The sequence below is a fragment of the Ictalurus punctatus genome, chromosome 18 (assembly GCF_001660625.3).
Source record: "Ictalurus punctatus breed USDA103 chromosome 18, Coco_2.0, whole genome shotgun sequence".
Classification (NCBI taxonomy): Eukaryota; Metazoa; Chordata; class Actinopteri; order Siluriformes; family Ictaluridae; genus Ictalurus; species Ictalurus punctatus.
Window position 1 is genome coordinate 13,821,588 of NC_030433.2, and position 24,146 is coordinate 13,845,733.

Sequence of the window (24,146 nt, forward strand, 5' to 3'; positions counted from 1 at the left end):
TAGGCTAATGCCTCCTGGGTTATTAGCATGATGCTGGGCTGTCACTCAGCTGAGCCGGAGGGTCGCTGCTGTGATGTAGCTGTTTGTTCGAAGGTGTGCTTGAGGGATAAAACAGTCGCTTTAACCTTGTCTTTATTTACACCGTGAGACATCTCGGTATTGATTAGTAGCTTCAAGTCATAAATATGAAGACCTGTTGAGGTTAGTTGTACCCAATGTTTAATATATTACAAAAAGCTTAATTGGAAACCCGAACCCATTTTGTTGCTAGTCTGTGTGCACTCTGGATTTTTATTTTTTTTGTCTTTATCTAAAAGGCTTTCGAACAATGCAGAATCACAGGAAAAGGGAAAGCAAAGCGCTTGAGTGCGCAGGGCTATAATTTGTGCTGATGTTTTGTTTTTTTTTGCAGGAACTAAAAGCAAACATGTCAGCAGCCAACAAGTCCTTTTTTATTAAACAATGGCAGAAAATACAAGCAATATATCTGGCACAAAGCTCCCTTCTCCCACAGCGACGGAGACGGAGTATTCATTTTGACCTTGGAAGAGTGGGTGCAATAACAGGCTCCGTGTTGACAGATCTAGTGAGCTTACTCCTTCCGCTTTTCATTTCTGTTTGCCGGAGTATTCCCGGCAAAGAGAAAATGAAAAGAGGAAGGAATCTTAGAGGATGCAGAATGGCAGAATGAACGCTACGTATGAATTTGAACCTTTTTGTACTATTTTATGCACAAGGAATACGGTCTGATAAATGTGACTCTACGCCTGAATGAGCTGTGGAGAGAAGAGATACACAGGATTTAATGAAGGAAATACGGGCTTAGAAAATCGCCGTACAAAAATCTTTGCCATTTGATCAAATTATTATTAAACTTCACCACACATACTACGAGTGAAGAAAATATTAATGCATGAGATATATTTAAACATCGTCGCTCCCCTGACATTACTGGTTAGTAGTGAAGTGGTAAACCCAATGGGCCACATGTCTTCCCTGAAGACAGCTGCGTCCCGCGAACACGCCGGCTAATGTAGCAGCCGGTCAAGCTTCTCCTTTTAGTATTCTAGCTCGAAAAGATGCTGTAGAAGCTTTCACGTGTAAGGGAAAATGTTTGTGCTCTTACAGTCTTTTACAGAATTGACTGTATAAAAAAATAAAACATGACAGGACGTGCAGTTATATGAAAATAATCAAAGATAAGCAGAGCTACTGTTACTGCCGATACTGTTAGTTAGGCGATTATTTTCCAATAACTACACATACTGAAGTGTTTTAGCATTTTGACTATAATGACTGTTTACACGCACATATAATTCCGTTTAAGGTCTATATGCAGGTTGCAGCCATATTCAAAATACGATGTTTACAGGCATCGGAATATTCCTGTATACATGGCTGCTGTATGTATGCTGAGTATGCTGATCTACACATGTGCTTTTCCTTTTCCCGCTGCTATTTCCCGGGAGATTCATGATACCGCTTTGCGGACTGAGCGTGCGCATATATCACCTTTCAGCAGATTATCTAAATAAGGTGTTGACATGCAATAAATTTCTGATTAAAACAGGCATACTCCAGGGGTAGGCATCGGAATCTGGGGAATCAGAATACTGTCGTAATCTGAATCGGGCAATCGGATTGCAGCGTTTACACGACTCAATACGAAATAGAATATTGCAAAAATTCCAATTAATATTGGAAAATATTGATGTGCATGTAAAGTAGTCACTGTTTCATTAATGAAGGAACGACACGTCGCTTTTTTTTACCGTTAATAGTTACATTTAATAAGCTCCCAGTACTGCTTACGTTAATATAATTTTAAAAAACTCTCATGAAGTTCATCAAACAAAAAACTACAGTTTTCCCACGTTACCAAGAAGTCCTGAAGACTTCACAAAGCGTTGACACTGGAGACTCCTTCCATAAATGTTAATATAAATACCCAGTAAGGGTTGTGCAAATAAAAATTTTGTGCAACGCTTTCTTGAAAGATTCTGCATTGATGCAAGAAACAAACAACCGAGTATTAAAAATACGATTCTTAGACTTCAATTACAGAAACTGCACAGCTACACAGCTTCAGAAACAAATGTTTACATTCCCAATGTGAGAGAGTCTAAGAGAGCAAAATTGGCTGTGCTCTCTGGGTGGGAAGGATTGTGAGTTACGCCACCCCGTCATGCTGCAGGAGCAACAGTTGGGAAAAGATGAACTGTTAGCTGGTTTCACGTGTCTCGGAAGAAGCCCGTGTTAGCCTTCACTGTCCTCGTTTGGTAGTTAGTGTATGATAGTGGAGAGCTGGGTGGTGGGTGAGAATTGGCCAAGACAAAATTAGGAAGAAAATCTGGAAAATTTAAAATACAAAAAGAAGTAATAGAAGATGTCATCAGAGAAGGAACAGTCAGAGCAAGAATTCAAACTAACATTTTATTTTATTTTTTTTTAAGCTCACATTTAGAAAAACAAGATTTATTTTTTTTCCCCCATTATCGAATCGCAATCTAAATGAATCATAAAGCAATTAAAGAATCCCACCTCTAACAAACATATTCATACAGGAAGCTTCACCATAGCAATGATTGTACATTTTTGCTTTGGTAACTAAGAACAAAATATTGTATTCGTATATTATTAGCTTTAGATTATTGCAGCACATATGCTCATATGAACATATGTATGAGTTGCTACTATAGAAACGATAACGTTGTACAACAAGTGCTTTATAGTAGACCTGCGATTTAAATTACAGCTGGCATTACTGTTGAGCTGCTGTTATAGAAAATTAATCAACACATTCTGGCCAGTCAGAATCCAACTCACCAAGAGGAAAAATAAATAAATAATGAAACCATCTGTTGAAATTTCTTTTTAATGATAAATTTAGCCATGTTATTTTTATTTTGTTTTTTAGAAACCAGACATCACTGAGATGAAATGAGTTTAGTGTTGGCCATAAGATAATACAAAATTACATTTTCAACACTTCTAATTATTTGCTGAATAGTTGTCTTGTTGTGCAAGCCATTATTTGGAGTACTCTGTCCTGTGCCAAGAGCATTGCCAGTACTGCTGCGTGCAGTAAGCGTCTAATCGCTGCCAGTTTGTCTCACGTCCAGAGACGACAGAATGATACCTAACCTTACAGGCCAGTGTTTTGGCCTTGAGGAACACATAGGCACAGCGGTGGTAGTAACTGAGTGAGGGACTGCTTTTGCTTCTTTTTAGACCACTCACACTCACACACACACGTTTTTGGCAAGCTTCTCAGCTTGGAGCGTAAACCCAGACTAATTTGTGTTGATAAAAGAGACAGACTCTAAGCCTGCATTATTTACTCCTTAGGAAGGGATGGCTCTGTTTTCAGCTACCTTACCTTCCGTAAAGCCTGGCTGAATGGCACGCCTGTGACTGAGCTAACACACCGGACGTGCACACCATTCAAAACGGATCTATATTATGCTGATGAATAACCCTTTCTTTTCTTTTGGCTTTCAAAACACATTTCAGATAACATGATAAAACAGTGGGTGATACGGGTAGAGTCTCTGCCTCACGGCTCCAGCATCCCCGGTTCCATCTTGAGCTCCAGTTACTGTATATTCCCACATGGGTCTCCTCTGGGTTCTCTGGTTTCCTTCAGCTATCCAAAAGCATGCAGGCAGGCAGACTGGATAAGTGAAATTGCCTGTAGGTGTAAATGAGTGCTCTGCGTGTTGCGGGGATAGGCTCTGGGATCCGCTGCGACCATGATCAGGATGAAGCGCTTATTAAAGATAAATGAATGATTAAATAATAAAACATGCCTCCACCACCAACAAGTCTAGTCCTTCTTCTTAATAATTCATATGCCTGGAATACCCTTAAAATATTCTTTAAAGAGGAAAGAGGCTATTAAGGAAAAGCTGTTTCAGACATTTAACCTTGCTCGGACCTTGCTTTTTGGATCTGCTGTTTATGGTGCTATATAATAATGCTATATAAATCCTACAACGACTCCACCAGGGTTCTAGAATAGATGCTCATGCTAAAAAGAATCTCCGACGGATGGATGGACAGACAACCTGATCCACCGAATGGTGGAGGCATTCTAATGCAATTCCAATCTTTTCCATTGGTTACAGGATCGGATCAAATTTGTTCTTTTTCCCCCTCAGATATCCGATACACTATTTTTTAATAGTGTTGCCGTGATACCAATCCTGGGTATCATATCAGAACCATGTCTGGTGATTAGTCATGTCAGGTTTATTGCACATGTTGTCAAAATTGAGGTAAATTATGAGGTGAAACTGAAAACAAAACAATCAATCAATCAAATGGAATCTAACTGTTATTAAAACCTGTTCGGCTTTATGAAACCCAGTTCTGCACCACGTTCCCGTTGACCTTCTAGCACAGCTCCACTCAACCCACCATCCCTCAAGATACAAGGAAGGCATCCATCAAGACGCACCCGACTAGTGGAATGAACTTCCCTTGTCTGTCCAAACAGCTGAGTCACTGTCAGTCTTCAAATCTTCACCAAGTGCTGAAATAAGCACTATTATTTTAAAGTAAAAAAAAAATAACTTGTACTATTTTTCTTGCTGAACTAACTCAATGTGCTACCTACTCTCTAACAGGGTTTTGGTGTGATAGTATTCTTAGGCCTTCACCTTTCTGTATTAGCATGATGATATGTTTTTGATACTACTCTTCTGTAAAGTGCTCTGGACAAAAGCAAGTTCCAAATGCTACAAATGTAAATATCTAATAAATAAATCTACAGTATATACAGTAATATATATATATATATAAAAGTCCTGAACCACAAGCTGTAAAAAAAAAAATTTTTTTAAATGTGCTACTATGTTGTTATTTTGACTTAATATCTCATTATTTCAAGTTATTATTTCATTATCTTGCCACACAATCTACCAATAAGAGTAATTTATAGGAATATTAGCTTTATAGTAATAGCGTCAGAATCACAATGTAATTGGGGCTGGCCGATATGATTATATATGATTGAGACTGTGAAATGTCACAATATGCTTTTATGGATACATCATTGTATATTATTATTATTATTATTATTATTATTATTATTATTGTTGCTTTAATAACAACAATACTACTACTACTACTACTACTAATAATAATAATAATAATAATAATAATAATAATTCCAACAAATTAGAAACATATAAAAAATACATACATTAAATAAAGTTTTTGGGTTTTTTATGCAACACTGCTGTATTGCTAGGGAAATAAATTGTGCTAAATATCTATATAAACATACACTAACCATGCACTTTGGTAGGAACACCTGTTCATTTAAGCAGGTGTACAGCTCATTTGTGGCAGCAGCACAATTCATAAAATCATGCAGATGCAGGTCAAGAGCTTCAGTTAATGTTCACATCAGACATCAAAATGGGGGAAAAGTGTGATCACTGTGACTTTACTCATGGCATGGTTGTTGGTGCCAGATGGGCTGGTTTGAGTTTTCAGAAACTGCTGATCCATCTGGGATTTTCACACACAACAGTCTCTATAGTTTACACAGAATGGTGTGAATAATAATAATAATAATAATAATAATAATAATAATAATAAACACTGAGTGAGTGAGTGACAGTTCTGTGAGTGGAAATGCCTTGTTGATAAGAGAACTCAGAGGAAAATGGCCAGATTGGTTACAGCTGCCAGGTAGGATATAATAACTCATTTAATCACTCTTTATAACTGTGGTGAGCAGAAAAGCATCTCAGCATGCACAAAACATCGAACCTTACAGTGAAATGGCTACAACAGCAGAAGACCACATTGGGTTCCATTCCTGTCAGCCAAGAACAAGAATCTAAGCTATCATGGGCACAGGCTGTGTGTTGCCAAGGCCAAAGAGATGGAGGTGGACTACAGGAGGAAGAAGACCACAACCAGCCCCATCACCATCGTGGGTCATGACGTTACCTACAGATACCTTGGCATCCATCTCGACAACAAGCTGGACTGGAAGTTCAACTCAGAGGTGGTCTAGAGGAAAGGAATGAGCAGACTCTACTTTCTATGGAAGCTCACATCCTTTAATGTTTGCAGCAAGATGCTCGAGATCTTCTACCAGTTTGTGGTAACCAGTGCAGTCTTCTTTGCAGCAGTACGCTGGGGAGGTGGTATCACAGCTGGAGATGCAAAAAAACTCAACAAACTGATCCAGAAGGCTGGCTTGGTCTTGGGCTGCTCTCTGGACGGTTTTGAGGTGGTGGTGGGAAATAGAATACTCAATAAACTCACAGCTATTCTGGACAATAAACAGCATCTCCTCCATTACCTACTGGTTAAACATCAGAAATCTTATTCATCGGAGACTTACTCAGCTCTGCTGTAAAAAGGAGCGGAAAGGGAGGTTATTTGCAGCAACAACAATCACATTGTACAACAGCTTATCACTGTGCTGGGACATTATTTTGCATGAGCCGGTCTTAGGATAAGCTCATTGGACAATAGTTGAACTTCACCACCATCCACTATTTATATTCATATGCACTGCTGTCACGGATTTCCCCTTGTGCTGAGTTCCGGAGCATTTAGCGTGTATGAACTGCCCAAAACATGACAGCGCACGCTTCCGGGTTGACATTGACTTTGTTTACATTTGACACTGTGTTTTGTTTTGGTTTCTGTCCTGTCTCCACTCCTGTTGTGTTATTGGTTAATACCTAATGTCTCAGCTGTTTTGTGTTATTAGATTGCATATTTAAACTAACCCTTGTGTGTCTTGGTGTGGCGAAGTATCGATTCTGTGTTTTCCACCAGACCCATACCAAGCCTTGATCTTTGTTCTGTCTTTCATGGTTTTGATCCTTTTTTGTCCTCATGTGTCTGATTCTTGTCTATGCCTTGTTTATGCCCGTTTGTCAATCGTCTGACCACTCACTTGTTTTTTAATCCCGTTTGTGCCTATCGTTTGGATTTGTCTGCCTGCCTCTCTTCAAATAAAGCTCTTTACTGCACTTGCGTCCGTCTGATCCTCCATTACATGACAACTGCCACTTTAATGCTATTCATTTTCCCCTTTCTTTCCTTTGCTCATATTCACGCTATAATATTGTACATCTCTTTTCATTTTATCGCTGTTTGCACTGTTGACAATGTTTTCACTGCACTGCCACTTTAATTCCATTCAAGTCTGCTGCTAACATCTACAATGTTTACATCCCACTGCACTACCACATCACACTCTTACACTGTATTCTTGTTTATACATTTTTATTCTAACTGTCTGTGCTGACTTCCTGTGCTGACAAATGACTTCCTCTCTGGGATGAATGAAGTGATCTATCTATCTACCTACCTATCTATCCATCTATTTATCGATCTATCAGTTGAAGGTTAAGGGAATAAAATCAGCTGGTCTTTGCATCCGTCCAGTTTGGGTGAGTCTGTGCCCATAAACGCCTCTGAATCTTGTTCTTGGCTGACAGGAGTGAGACCTGAAGTGGACTTTTGCTGTTGTAGCCCTTCCACCTCAAGGTTTGATGCTTTTTCTGCTCACCATGGTTCTAAAGAGTGTTTATTTGAGTAATTATAGACTTCCTCTCAAACCGGTCTGTTCATTCTCCTCCTGATCTCTGTGTTTCAGCCTGCAGACCCTCCATACACAGCATGTTTTTTTGTTTTTCACACCATTCTGCGTAAATGGTTATAAAGAGTGATTATATGAGTTATTATATCCTACCTGGCAGCGGTAACCAATCTGGCTATTTTCCTCCGATCTCTCTTATCAACAAGGCGTCTCCACATACAGTACTGTCACTCACTCACTGATTGATTGTTTTTCACACCATTCTGTGTAAACTATAGAGACTGTTGTGTGTGAAAATCCCAGGTGATCAGCAGTTTCTGAAATACACACACCAGCCCATCTGACATCAACCACCATGCCACGGTCACAGATATCACACTTTTTCCCCATTCCAATGTTTAGTGTGAACATTAAGTAAAATTAATAATAAATTATAATACATGAATTAATAAATTAATGTCAAATTAACAAGATAGCGAGTTAAAATAATTGCATTTTTATCTTGAAGAATTTTATAATGAGATCCTCAACTATTTCAGTTCAGGGCTTAATGTAATCTAATCACGGACCGGACATTAAAATAATGTAAAAGTAGGCAGGACACACATACAAGGCATATGCATAGAATCAGAAGTACAATAAATGACTGGGCCTTAAACACTGTGGATCATATGCAGAATTATAGGCTGTAAAAAAAAAAAAAAAAAAAAAAAAAAGACAAAAAAAAAGACAAAAAAAAAAAAAGAAAGAAATGGATCTAAAACAGAACGCATGACTATAAGTGTGGAAAAGACAAGGTCTGCTCTGAAGAGGCGTTGAAGTGAAACAGAACTGAGGAGGTCATAAATATAAATTGGTGTATAAAGTCCATGTAGTGCTTTACAAACTGGTAATAAACCATCACATCAATTCTGTGTTTAACAAGGAGGCCAGAAAAGGCAGGCCAAATATAGGAGAGATATCATCTCCTGTTCTTCTAGTGCTAGAAGTGTTAACAGCTGCATTTTAAACTACCAGCAGGTTATACAGCAATGACCAACAGAGAACTACAATTATAAGTAATTGTGCTGTAGGGGTGTTATGGTTTGAACATTTCACAGTATAATAAAAGAACAAAAAATATTCCAAAATCTTTGCACATTTAAGCAATATCGCACATTCAAGAGTAAATGAATATATATTCATTCAGCCTGCGGTCTAAATCACATATTCAGTAAAATCGCATGATTTTGATATTGCTTTTATACAGTAGAACAGTTACGTATTCATGAAATTAAATTAGACTTAATGACGCTTCAGACACAATATGTCCAAATGTTCTGCTTATTTTTGCTCCACTGACGGAAATTGATCCGGAAGAAGGCACACTAATATGTTTTAGTACGTTGGCTAGCTGGCTAGCTAGTGTCCCGTCTTACTTTTAATCTTCAACTGACGAGATTTTATAGTATTTTAAAGTCCCCATGAAGTGCCTTGAAACATGCAGCATTATTCGATGTGTTGACATAATTTCCACTGAAACAGGAAGTCAGGGCAGGACATATCGAGTGGCTCTGCAACTTTTTTTAAACAGCCCAACGTGTTTAGCTTACCTCACAGCCCGTGCTAAGCCGTAGTTGACAGTTAGTACCATAGATTTTTATAATGTTGGGGGCGGGACACTTCAGATCCTAGAGAGCATTTCATTGGACAGAAAATTTGATGAAACGCGCAGAATGTCGTCATCAAAATTGTTGACCCATATTGGTGGTAGAGAGAGAGACTTTAAATATTGAATGCATACTGTATATCTTCTAAATGCAAATTTGGTCATTGTTTTGGAGCTCACTAGCTTATAGATAACCTTAAGGTTAACATATTCATACTTCAAGCCACACATCTTTAAATCAAATTTGATATTCCTGAAACGTACTGTTTGCCATGTCTGCTGATGATGTCGCTAACTCCACTGTAGTAACCGTTTCGAACTAGGAAGTGGAATTTTACATTGCGAACACGGACAAGTGGAGTGATGCACACAGTGGAATGTTCCAGTGTGGTTATAGGAAATGTAAGCCCTCTTGGATCGCTGCTCAACCAATCAAATTAGTGGACAAGAAGTAACTGTCTTACTGTATAATATTGTATATAACAAAAACCAAACCGAAAAGAAAAGATCAGGTGCTCTAAATGCTCTTTCTTGGAATGATGTGACTTTCCCATACAATCTCTTGTACAGTCAGTATACCTCACGACGTAAGAAAGAGTGTGGCTGCGATTTAATGTGATGCATTGAAGCAAAAACAAATGCAACTAGCCCAGCAATGTGCATCCCTGCTTAGCCAGAAATAGACAGCTGTTTCGTTTAGTTCTGGTCAGCAATGCTGTGTTGTCCGTGTGTTTGTCTGTGGTAAAGTTATGAACATGTTGGCAGCAGGTGTAATGTGTTTATAACGGATTACATAAACCAAAGGGTTTTCAGCGCTGTAGTGTGATTTAGTAGTGTGATTTAGGGCGAGGACAAAGTGGGTGGGTTGTGAATTTTTTGAGTCACAGCCAGACCAAAAACAGTCCATACAGGATTTTTGTGATTGTTGTGGCCAAAAATACTTGATTTTGCTGCGGCCATTTTTTTCTCTCAAAATCTGCGGTGCAAATTGCAGAGTTCTTTGTGCTTTTTTTTTTTTTTTGGCAGAACACTACTTGAATTGCTGAAATTGGACGTCATTCACAGTGATGTTTGTTGGTAAATGAGACCTTTCATCTGTACTCATGTTCAACGACCAAAGCTGAAGAGGGCTTTGGTTGATTGAGTATTGTGATGACGTCACATGACGTGTCTTGACCCAAATGTGTGGAAAATCTGCAGTAATTTTGAAAAATTGCAAGCTCCTTTGAATATTGCCGAGTTGGCTTGGTTTTGCGTTAATTTCTGCGATCGCAAAATCCTGGAGGGACTCACAAAAGAATGAAAACCACTTCAGTAAGGAACTCTGATCTAGGATCATGTTAAAATGACGAATGGCTAGATCGTATTAGATGGAATTTCATTTTAATCTGTATTTTGGAAAATTAGTGTGTGTGGGTAACTGTGAAACCGTGAAAAATAAATTTTTCAAACTAGCATATGTGTTCTGAAGAAAGAAAGCCTAACTTATGATGTCTCGGTCATAAAGTAGGTAGATGTTATGAATTCCGCATTCACTGCGCATATTTTTCCTTTGACTTCATGTCATGTGCTTTGCTTTGGTTTGCTTTGTTGTGATTCTAGTCTTGTCTTCAGCCCTGTCCTGTCACTGGTCTACTTCTTGATTGCGTCCACCTGTTCTCTGTTTAGTTCTTGAGTAATTTGTCTATTTATAACCAGTTGTGTCTTTGTTTCATTCATTGTGAGCCTTAGTTCGTGTTCCTGTCTCGTCCAGTTTGCTGACTCATGCCTGTGCTCATATTTGGAGCATAGTCATCCGTGGCTTGTTGCTGTCTGCCTGTGTTCTGACCTCTGACTTTTGATGCCGATTACTGGATTTACCCTAAGAAATCACACACTGAGTATACACACTTGTGTATTGTCTATAACACTTTATATTACTTTAAAACATGACTATGAAAGGGGCTTTAATGACTGGTCATGAGCAGATACAGGTTAGTAACCGGTTAAAAAAAAAAGCATATTATATATAGATAAAAGAGAATAAAATCGGGCCTAAAACTGACCCTTGAAGGACACCACAGACAATGGGTGCAGAAAAACAGGTACAGTTACTAATCTTATCTTTCAGACTAACTCTAAAAGCAGCTTTGTGTTGAAACAAAATTATATATTATAAAATATATATATATATATATAGCAATTCAGCGATGGGTCAAAAGTTATGAGTTGTTGGTTATAGGGTAAATTATTATGCTTTGTGGTATTTATGCAAGTCCATCCATCCATCCATCCATCCATCTTCTATACTGCTTATCCTTCACTTCACTTCAGGGTCACGGGGAACCTGAAGCCTATCCCAGGGAGCATCGGGCACAAGGCGGGGTACACCCTGCCACATTTATGCAAGTTACCTCACTAGTTTAAAGAGCTCCTGAAGGACCAATGATTTAAACAGCGTTGTACTTTCCATGCACTTTTGTTATGCATTGGGATAAAGCTCCATTAGCCTGGCTGTGATTCGTTAGCATTTGCATGAGGGATGTTGTATATGCTAGACGACAATGTGTAATTTATTCCCTTGGCCTACTTTTCCCATTCTGGTAGGGAAGGCCTACACAGTTTCACATGGACCTCTTTGGGCTGAGAGTGAAGCGTATCAACAATTTCACCTAGAAAGTAAGATAGGGGCTTGCTAAAGGCTAGAAGGACATTAAAGTGCGACTTAATTCCAGCTCATCACAGGTTCTGAGACGATGACTAATTTCCTGTGGATGTCCACGTAATTAGCCGCTTCTGTGAGATGAGCTCAAACAATTATATCAAGGATTTGTTGAATCGGTAGAGGGAGAAAGGATATACAGCTTGACTCTTGATTATAAGAATAATTCTCTGTTTGGTCTTTGTGTAACTCTTATGAGGGAATAATCCCTTCGGTAAAAGGGGCTTAAGGTGAGAGAGAATCGACTGTTCCCCTTGACACTGTATTCTAACAGCCATTCTAACAGCCTAATACAATTTGTTTTTGAAACTTTGAGGAGAAAAAAAAAAATACACAAGATTTTTTTTTGAACTTCTTGCATCAGATCCTGCATATCTCTTTCCCTTTAGTAAATATTTGGGCATAATTCATTCAGAGTGTACATGCAAAATTTTCTGTTTTTCTCTGCACTGCTATAATGTCACTGGGGAGGAGACAAACACTTGCCCCACACACACACACACACACACACACACACACACACACACACACACACACACAGGTTCCAAATTAGTATTCTGAGGCTGATTTGAGCAAAAAGCCAAGCATGAGTCACTGCCACCATCCATACTGATTCTTCAATTAGAGACCGACATACAGGCTGAATGCATTTCTGTTCAGAGCCATGGAGATTTAGACATACGTTTCATACTTTCCTAATGACAGAGCTTTGTGACATCTCCAAAGATCTGACGTGCTGCTGAATGACCCTAATTAGCCTTCCACACAGTATGTTACCTTGAATGCTTTCTAGAGCTCATGGTAACCGCTCGTCCATGTTCCGACATCAGATTAACATGGACCGGTCTGTTAATCTGTGCTCTACAATACGCATGAAACAGACTTACATGTAATGTCTGCCTTTAAACCTGACGGCAGTCTTCTTTATTCTGCAGATTTATCATTTGTATTAGGGATGCACTGAGAGCAATACTACTATTGCTCTGATGCCATGCTAATCTACTTGTATTCCATCACCACAAGTTACTGTGGCTGTGTCCGGATATACCTACTGCCCTACTATACAGTAGGCGAAAAGCAGTACGCCAAAGGGGTAGTATGTCTGAATTTATTCAGTACATACTACAAGTACAAAATAAAACAGCAAGCGAGAAATACCCAGATGACCTACTGCCTCCACCGAGATTCAACGCAGTGTGCTATCCCATAAGGCAACGGGACTGGCGCAGAAGAGCTGTCAGAATCAAAAATGGCGGAATGCAGCATGCCAACTGTTTTTCAGTTGTAAGTCACATGACAATGCCAACGTGGCTGATGTATTATGACCAGATTGTATTCATACTACACACATAGACTGATCAGTACTAGGGCTGTGACGGTGGCAGCTTTTTATTTTACCACCACTGCGATTAATGACCAAACCACCATGGGGGAGCGAAATTTATGTCACTATATAATATAATATAATATAATATAATATAATTTTATAGGCTTAAATTAAATAGAAACCTAAATATAAAAAAATTTATGACATAAGTGAGTGAAACACAGTCGCACGTTTCTCTGACGAATACTTTAGCTCTTTTACAAGTGTAGTATACCACAAGCCTATAAAACTTTGAAAGAAATACGAGTAGGACAGTAACCTAAATAAAATGTTAAAAATCTAAATATTAAATAAAATAAAAAAGGTGGCTGTGTCGCATGCCTAGAGATGGTTTGTGTGTTTGCCCGTTTAACACTTGTTTTTTCCACAAAGCCGACAAATGGCTTCATCCAAATTTATTGGTTCACCTCTCTCATTCCAAAATCCAAAATGTTCCCAGATCACCGATGTACCATTTGGTTTTCCAACAAGATCCATCGCCGTGGCAGAACCTGAAGAGAAATCGCCGAATCCGCCTGAATGGATTTCGCCACCCTCAAACAAACCTGCATCATCATATAAGGCATTTGATTATGATTATGTAATCTAGTAATATAAAAATATTCCCGCTACATGCTAGGCTATTAATACAAATTAATATTGCAACTGTTATTATTATTATTACACATTGTATTGTATACAAAAGGCTGTACTTTGTACTCGTCATAGTGTCCACTCAAGCAGAAACATTAACGTGGCCACCGTCATGGCCACCGTCACAGCCCTAATCAGTACATACTGTATCAAAGGCCGAGCAGTAGGTACTGAATCGAATGCCGTACGTACTGTCACAGTATACGCATTTGGACGCAGCCTACGTGACATTACTCTAGTTGTTGTATCTTACATTGTTGTGCTAATGAACAAACGACACAAATTAAACAGACAACATCGTGGACATATTGCCAGGGTTTTCCCTACCATAGAAAAACAAGTGTGCAGAGAAGCTGTTGCCAGCGAGCACTGAGCATGACTGAAACATGGACACTTCCAGGGTCCACACAAGTGGTCACCAACCAGGTTCCTGGAAATCGACCGTCCTGCAGGTTTCATCTCCAAACAAACTCGAACACACCTGTTTTAGCTGATCAATAACTTCTTAAGGCAATGATTAGATGGTCAAGTGGGCAATTATGGTTGGAGCCAAAGTCTTCAAGAAGGTAGATCTCCAGGAAGAGATAATGCCAGGTGAATAGAAACGACTATTGTTCTCGATGATCAGCCACTACTGACAAGGGATTCTGAGGCAATGATGGCGGTGAAACATACGGTACTGTGCAAAAGTTTTAGGCACATGCACAGAAATGCTGTCGAGCAAAGATGCCTTCAAAATAATGATAATGTTTCTACATTAAAAAATACCGTAAAGAGCAGAAAACAGTAGTAAATGAAACAAAATCAATATTTGGTGTGACAAAAAAAAATAAAAAGTCGTTTACGAGACAATTTGTGCAGTTTTATAAGGAAATGAGCTGTAAGGTTTATTGAGCATCTTGCAGAACCAGCCAGAGTTCTTCTGGAGATTTTGACTGTCGCACTTGCTTCTTATTTTTGCAGCAAAACCCAGCAACCTTCATTATGTTTTTTTTTTTTTTTTTTTTTTTTTTTTTTAATCTGAAAAGTGTCTCTCATGCAATATGCTGCTTTCTTCAATGACATACAAACATTTTTATGGAACATTTCTTTTTGTGCTGCAAAACTAACTATTTGGGAATCTAAAATATTTCTTGTACTGACTTTATAATGTAGAAATCATAAAATAAAAAATGTAAATACTAAAAAAAAATAGGGTGCCTAAAACTTTTGACAGTACTATACTTTACTTACAGCTATACAGAAGCGATTTCCCAAAGCGTTTTTTTCTCCCAAACAATATTTGATCCAAGGGAACTAATGTAACTAGCTGATGCACTTCATTTAGCTAACATTATAAAGGATGAACCTATTAGACTAAGTGTGTGAACATGCAACTGTGTGATTACAATGTAGGCTAAACCGGGGTAGAATAAACATAGCTAAAAAAAAAAAATGTTTTGGCTAAAAAGCTAAAAATGTTTTGTGAAGTGCATACTCAATTAGCGCTATGTAGGTTGCTCAGTTCGCTAGCAGTATTAGCATCAAAAAAACATGTACTCAGACTCAGTCTGGAAAAACAAAAAAAGAAAATCAATACATCTCAAGTTTGCGTTATAAATTCCGCTCTATCATTGGCCCGTTAAAATGAACGCATGATCCCAAAAGCAGCATATAACTCATAAACTCAGACACTATAGACTGGATACAACTCGCGAGCACGCTTTGAAAGGAGTGCAGTCAAAATAGTGTATTCAACCATGCATCTAAGTCATGAATCCTCTGTAATGATGTTTTAGAAAGTTTCAACTGTAAACCTAGCCACGGGCAGAAGGCAGCTCTTCACTACAAGACTCCCACATGATCTCTGTTCAGCAGTCAAACTGGTACTTCAGCTGACCAAAGAAGAAAGATAAGGAAAACACTCAACCAAATCATTAATAATAAGAATAGCGGCTTGTGTGTAGTACGTGGTCGTTTGCCTCGTGTTTTTTTTCCCCAGATTCTTAGTCTTTTTCTCAGTTTAAAAGGATATCAAATACTGTTTAAAGGCTTGGGTTAGCTTTCTATAGCCCTTTAACCCAAATCCACTGCCAAAATGTGGGCATATTCTCCACTCTTTTACCTGTTCGGCTGCTTGGTACTGTGGTTGGTGTGCTTCCCAACGCTGAGGGGAGAGATGATCCCACACCGTATTTGTGGATTATTCCAAGCGCTGTGACTTCCCCGGAGCTGGTCAATGGAGGTTCTACAGTGAGGACCCGTGTGTTCGAGAAGTGTCTCATTTTTCGGGCACTCTTCCTTTCAAGAGATGAACTTTCGAGAGGTGGTCCTTGGGAAATGGAAAGTTGTCTCCTTATGCGACATCCATCTGTAGTGACGGTTCGACAGCTGGTTCAGCGATGAGAAACTGGTTTGTCTTTCTCTTGCTCATAATATCGGGCAATATCCATCCTAAATCCAGGCCCAAAGTTGGCGCAGCTTCAAACTCCTGAGGAGTTTAAAACTAGTAATGGTTTGAGGGTTTTTCATCTTAACGTATGCAGTCTGATAAATAAAATGGACCTAATAAGACTATGGGCTGGCTCAACAAACTCTGCCATCATGGTCCTCTCTGAAGAGGACCATAAACCAACCACGATTTCCACGATACACATCGAGGGATATAATGTTTTTAGATCTGACATCACAAAAAAAAAAAAAAAAAAAAAGGAATTGCAGTTCATATTAAATCTAAACTAAACTGCACTTGTATTCTGTCCATCAGCAAACCAAACGGTTTTGAATGCTTGGCAATTCAATTGCTCTTTTGAAATGGTCCTGATATCATCGTGATCGGATGTTATTGTCCACCTTCGGCTTCACTTAACTATTGCTTCACTTAAGCCTAGTTCACACTACACGACTTTCGACTTCGGCAGATCGCTGTGCTGTTCACACTACATGACTTGCTGTCTTGTAGTCGGGAGTCTTGAAGTCGTTGTGGTGTTCACACTACATGATTGATCTGCAGCAGGCGGGGGGGGGCAGGTATCACACACTACACGATCAGACAACGACTATCACCCGACGACTCTACCCGGTGTCCAAACTGAGCTTTGTCATGAAAACACACGCTAGAAGGGACACGGATATATGACACGAAAACCATGTGCGAAACAGGAGTTGTTTATTTGAAGATGGACGTAGGACAGAAACAAGCAGTGCGAGCGGTTTGTGTGATGATTTATGCTGAAGAAACCCCCCCCCGCCAAAAAAGAAAAGTTTTCCCTTCCTCGTGGTGACCTCAGCTCACGCCTTGCTCTCTCATTGGCTGTAGCTCGTCGCCACAATCACTGCCAGGGACGACACTTTTCACATCCCAGGATGTGGAATCGCTCGACAGCTCCAGATATTTAGCATGCCAAATATCTGTCTGGTGTCCGCGATGCCTCGGCGATGTGTTGGCGAGCCTCTTTCATGCGTCGTGGAGTAGTTCACACACAATGATCAACTGCTGATTGCTCACTGATTTTTCCTCGATCAAAAGGGTTTTTGTCTGCGAGCTAGGTGGCTTGCTAGGTGGCTTAAAATCATTCAGTGTGAACTAGGCTTTACTGTTCTTCTCCACAGTTGGACTAACTCAGAGCTGGTTCTACTTGGGGACTTCAACTGGGATTGGTCATCACAATTGTCGGACCCATTCAAAGATATCTGCGATTATCTTTGTCTGGTGTAACTGATAAATTCACCTACCCGTTAACTAAAATAGATCAGGTTAAATACACGTTACTTAACTAACGCTGTTAATATAATGATGTTAGTGATCACTGTGTAGTAGTTTGTGTGACAAATTATAAGACTCCAAAGAGTGAACCATGCTTTATTTTAAAGCGACAATTTCAATATTTTAATGAACAAGCTTTTTTTCCAAGATATTTATAACAGTGATTTGCACATTGTTGCACAGATACCCGATATTGATCTAGCATGGGGGTATTTTAAATTTACTTTCTTGACTATATGTGATCAAACATGCACCTTTTAAAAGATTTAGGGTAAGAGGTAGAGATAATCCTTGGTTTAATGAGTCAATCTCTTCTTTTATATAAAAAAGAGACAGAGAGAGAGAGAGAGAGAGAGAGAGAGAGAGAGAGAGAGAGAGAGAGAGAGAGAGAGAGATGCTACATGGGCTAAAGCAAAGAAAAGAAATAATCATGTGGACTGGACACATTACAGAACATTAAGAAATAATTGTACAGAATTGATTAAAAAAAATTCTAAATGTGACTATTACTTAAATATGATAAATGAAAATTTGAAGGATCCATCTAAGTTCTGGAAATTGACCAAATCGTGTTTTGGTCAAAAAACATCCACCAGTCTGCCTGATTATTTAAAAGTAAATGAGCGTGTAACCAAGGATAAAATAAATATTGTGAAAGCCTTTACTAATCATTTTACTTCTACCGGTTATTATTTTCAGATTTGAGCAATTTAAGGGAACACAAGATAAAAGAAAATGTGGAAGCTGTTTCATGTTGTCCTACTCAGATGTTTACTTTTACTCCTATTTTAGCCACACAAGTTTATAACGCCCAATCAAAATTTGAATTGTAAATAATCAGCGAGGTCTGATAAAATAGAGCCTTACTTTTTACAAATTGCTGCAGAATCTATCACTTCTATTTTTCATTTGAGACTAACTTCAAATGTCATTCCTCGTGCATGGAAATCAGCTATGGTTCTCCCTTTTCTAAAAGGTGGAGGCCCCTTTGACTTAAATAACTATCTTCCCATTTCAAGACTGTCGCTGATGGCAAACGTACTTGAGTCTTTTGTAAATTATCAAATAAAACAGTTTTTAACTGAAAATAGCATTCTAAATGAATTTCAATCAGGCTTTAGATCAGGTGACCGCGCTATAGCAGCAGCCATGCTAGTTACAAATGACATTATAAAAGGTTTAGATAGACGTCAGCATTGTGCAGCTTTATTTGTTGACCTGTCTAAAGCATTTGACTCCGTAGATCACAAACTCTTGTTGCAGAGACTTAGTTGTTTAGGCTTTAGTGAAATGGCTCTAAATTAGTTCAATAATTATTTATCAGAAAGAGCCCAGTGTATCTCAGTGGAAGATTCCATTTCAACAGAATTAACAGTTAATCATGGTGTTCCACAGGGATCTATTTTAGCACCAATTTTATTTTCAATTTATATAAATTACATAGGTCAGGGATAAATTCAGCTAGGGCACAATTATATGCAAGATTGCTTCTTGTCATTGCAATTTTCACTGTTAAAATTATAATTGGTTTTAAACTCTAAAAAAAAACAAAAAAAAAAACAACCAAATATATACTCTTCACTTGTCGCACTAAAGTAGTTGTTCCACATATTTGAACTTTAGAAGGGGTTTGTATAGAAAGAGTGAATTGTTATAAATATGTAGGCATATGGCTTGATGAAAAATTGGGTTTTAACGCACACATTGAAAATATTTTTAAAAAGCTTTGACCAAAATTAGACTTCCTTTTTCGTTTAAAGAAACATTTTTCTTTTGAAGCCAGAAAGAGAATTGTGCAAAGCTCTCTCCTTTCAGTGTTGGATTACGGTGATATGATTTATATGCATGCGACTTTATCCTCACTAAAAAAGTTGGATTGTGTATACCATGCTGCATTATGCTTTAGAACAGGTGCCTCCTTATGTACTCATCACCTTGTACCTTGTATGAATCTGTTGGCTGGTCCTCCTTGTATCAAAGGAAAAGAACACACATGCTGTTGTTTACTGCTAAGGCATTGTTAGCTAAATTACCTACTTACATCTGCAATCTTTTATCTTATCACACCTGTAACTACAGCACTAGATCTACTACTAGAATTCTTTTAAAATGTTCCTGGGGTACATTCAGTGCATGGTAAAGCTGCCTTCTTTTGTATGCTCCCTGGTTATGGAATGAGCTGCAGAGTATTATAATACTGAAAACACTCCTGTCTTTAAATTTCTTTAAAAAAATCTTTTAGAGACCAACTTGAAGGAAACATGTACTTGTTTTAATTAATCTTTGAGCTACGGTCATACAAGTGTTGGATATAATTTTATTGATGCATCATTTGTTTAATGTGTTGCATTTTATGTACTTGTTAAATTGTTTTGTTTTAGGTGAAACCATTTGTGCCACCGTTTTGGCCATTACTCCCTGGAAGAAGAGATTTTATATCTCAATGGGACTATCCTGGTAAAATAAAGGATTCAAGAAAGTCCTAAATCTGTAGAGGACCAAACAGTTAGCCTTCATTGTACAATGGAAATGAATATTCATGCGTATTCCTGCTTCTAGCCAGGCTTACCTTCAGTGCAGTACTTTCCCTTGTAGCCGGTGTTGGTGCAGTCACACAGGATATCACTCTGGTAGACGGAGCAGTGTCCTCCATTGCTACAGGGGTTCTGTTTGGTGCAAAGGTACTCCAGATCAATCTTCACTCCCTGGCTGTCCAGAAGGACAGGAGCAGTTTCTCCTAGCTTTAGGTTGGCGATCAGGCCCCGGAATGGAGGCTCGTACTTGACGGTGCTGGAGGTAAGAGCGGAAAGGCGTACATCGGGAGGAATTCCACCCACAAAAAGGTCACTTGCCACGACCATCTCTTTACGCTTGGATTTGACCTCAGCCACCTTGGCCTCACCGTCCACCATCAGCGTGGTGTGGCGGTAGTTGCGCACCAGCTGAACCCGGTGCCAGCGCTGGTTGCTGACACGTGTCTCCATGTGGAGAGTAGCGGGCTCGCCGCAGTGCAGGGCGAAACGCAGCAGCAGGCGACCATCACTGATCAGCAGTTCCAGGAAGTCGCAGTTGCCACCGTCGTCCATGTAAAGAAGCACGGATTCACTCACGTTGGTCTTCATTGCAAAGCTCAATTCACCCATAGCGCCAGCCTCCCAACGTCCATAACGAGCCCACTGGCCTGGCAGGCCGTCAAACTCCAGTGCTAGTGACGAAGCCGCCAGCAGCAACAGCAGCGCCGAGATCCACAGACGCCGCCCACTATACCTCCACTTTCTTGCCATCATCGTTCAAGCACGCTCCTAATCCTGCTTTTCTAATGTTCCGTTTCTCCACAGCAGAGGATAAATTTATTCCCAGCGTGGCGTGTTAATGTATTTGGCCTGTTCGAAAATAGCACTGTGCAAATAGATGGCCTCGGATTCTAAAACGCCCTAGTATCTAACAGTTTCTTTTGACTCGATTCTCCATCCTGATTTTTCTCCGAGTATTTCCATGGAAGGATACATTTATGAAAAGTCCTCCAAAATCCAAGACTGACTCAAAACGTTACTTGATTCCACATGTTAAATTTGCAACACCACACGTTTAGGTAAACAAAGAATGAATTTTTGGGTTTCATTCGTTGTTGGTCTGTTTGCAGTTGGAACACATGACTTCCACTCACTCTTCCAGTGTTCCACTGATCAAAGATACACCACAGCAGGGATAGATGCCATTCCCACAATCCTCTGTTGCCCAGGCCTGTAAAAAACAAACAAACAAGCAAATAACATGTTAAATCCTCATTAGTATCGATGAATAAACACTGAAAAGCCAGCAAAGCATACATAAAAACCCAGTTATAATACATCAAAAAATATTATTTGTATTCCTGCCACGAGCCCTTTCATTAACTATATTATATGTTTGATCAAACGGATAGCAAAACAGCTATGCCAGTCCATACTATTAGAAGAACAGAAAAGAAAATATCAAATGTTTAATACTATGTTTCACACAGCAGTGTAACTGCTCACAGGAAGGATGCATTCTGTGCTTATTTACTCATTTCCATATTAATAACAAAAATGCTCTGATACCAACATCTGATACCAGGTGATACTATGCGACATAACTATTGTACGTTGTCATACCTATGAACAGATGACACAAAACGACAGCGATCCAGGTGTACCTCACAATTAATGATGGCAAACAAAGCAAAGCAGACTGCACACTGTGCTGCGTAGGAGGAACTATGACATCTTCCTACAATACAAGTAACCTGATAAAGAATCATATAGAGTTTAAACAGTTTCTCCCTGCTCAGTATCAGTAAGTATGCAAAGTTAGTGCAAAGAAAAAAAATGAGCACAAGGTTCCATGAACTGTGCACAGACAAAGGCATTCGTGAGCAGCTGTGAAGCGAGTAGGGCTGGGTATTGCAACCAATTTGGCGATTCGATTCAATTCTTATTTATATGATTCTATTTCGATTTGATTCAAGATCGATTAGTTATCAATATTTATATTGATTTATATTTATATTATAGAGAAACTGTTAACCATGAGAGCAGTTCAGTTCAGCGAGTACTGAATACTGAGATACGCACACTTCTAGTTTCTACACTTTGCTCATGAGTCAAGGTGCCATTGATTTCTCAACCCCATAACATCTTAACCTTCTGGAAGCAACAGACACATCCCAGCATCCAAATGACATCACGTGATTTTCTTGTGAAAAACTCCAAGATGGCTGCAATTAGAAACACTTAAGTAATAGAGAATTAACCTAGCAGCTTAAGTGCATGAACTTGCATCGTTCGCTTTTCATGGTTAATACGTAAACCAGGGAAACATCCATCCATCCATTTTCTGTACCGCTTATCCTACACAGGGTCGCAGGAGAGCCTGGAGCCTGTCCCAGGGAACTGAGGACACGAGTCAGGGGACACCCTGGATGGGGGGCCAGCCTATCACAGGGCACAATCGCACACACAATTGACAATTTGAAATGCCAGTGAGCCTAGAACACTTTTTTTTTTTCCTGGGGGAAGAAGCCGGAGTACGCCCAAAGAACATGCAAACTCAGAACATGCACACAGTGTGGAGGTGAGATTCGATCTCCCAACCCTGGAGGTGCAAGGCAAATGTACTAAGCCACCATGCGTCCCGTGGAAACATTGAGAGCGCTAAATAACATTTACCTCGGTACCTCTGATTGTACTCGCACTCGGTCTGAAAAAATGGTACTGGTGCAGTCCAACATTCAATTCAATTTTATTTGTATAGCGCTTTTTACAATGGACATGGTCTCAAAGCAGCTTTACAGAAACATATAAACACAGGATACAGATTTTAAGTTTGTGGATTAATCCCTATTGAGCGAGCCGGTGGCGACGGTGGCAAGGAAAAAACTCCCCAAGATGATATGAGGAAGAAACCTTGAGAGGAACCAGACTCAGAAAGGGAACCCATCCACATCTGGGTTAGTGTGAAAGTAAAAGAAAGTTCATTATGGTTTTCACATGAAGTCCTTGTTGAACAAGTCCACTGTTCACCAAAGAATACCCGATTGCAAAACTGCATGTGGCAATTGCAGTCTCAAGGCCATAGCGGCAACCGTAGTCCCAGCAACCACAGTGAGCTTCAAGCGGTACCATCCTAATCAATCTCCAGGCTGTAGCCTCCAGTTGATGAGAGCTCCATCCAGCGGTAAGGCATCCGAACGGATCAGGAAGGTCCGGAGTCAGGACCACTGGCATCTCCATAAAATCATGTGTGAATCGACAGAAGGAATCTACATCACAGTGTAGATCATGAGTTTCGCAAATTACCATCAAATTACAGATGAATATTCATCATTCACTCCATGCGGAGTCTTTTAAACATCAAAAACGTTCAGTTTTATTTTTTATTTTATTTTATTTTTACAGCACTGAAAGCATTAAGTGAGAAGTAAAGCATAGCTTGCTTACAGGGCCAGATCACGGCATTGTGCTTTGGGCTAGGAAGAATCCCAGATGCTCAGAAAGTGACAAGCCTACAGACCAATTTCCGTTCTCATCAGCTTCAAGAATTAAGGCCTGTACAATAAATTCAGCTTCACACACCCTGAGAAATTAACTCCATCACACTAAATGTGAGTCTTATTTCTCATTTGCTTCAAATTAATTACTGCAATTGTGCACAATACTTTTCTAAAGACCCTGAAAGTGATAACAGCAGCTTTCTGTCTGTCGACTGTGGTGTCGTCTCTTCAGGGGACAACTTTCCAACAAATGCTGTTTAAAAAAAAAAAAAAAAAAAAAAAAAAAAAAAAATTAATATCGCTCTATTGGTCTCGGCCGTTCTCAGTCTAGAAAATCTGGGAAACAATGAAACAGATGTGATGTATCTACGAAAAGTAGTCCCTGTGGAAGGATCCAGGTTTTGTGCAGGAGTCACAGGATTAAGTAACTATTAATGTCTTTC

The 24,146-nt window shown here is 39.3% G+C and overlaps 1 protein-coding gene across 4 annotated transcripts in view; it reads right to left on the reverse strand.

Annotated features, from left to right (window-relative positions):
• nrxn2a (neurexin 2a) overlaps positions 1-24,146 on the reverse strand; it is a 462,873-nt gene that overhangs the window by 357,701 nt on the left and 81,026 nt on the right. For all 4 annotated transcript variants that reach the window (XM_053688023.1, XM_053688021.1, XM_047161856.2 and 1 more), the window contains exon 2: positions 20,260-21,434. In XM_053688023.1, coding sequence (XP_053543998.1) covers positions 20,260-20,977 — 718 coding nt within the window. In that variant the 5' untranslated portion in view covers positions 20,978-21,434. The remainder of the gene's footprint in view (positions 1-20,259; positions 21,435-24,146) is intronic.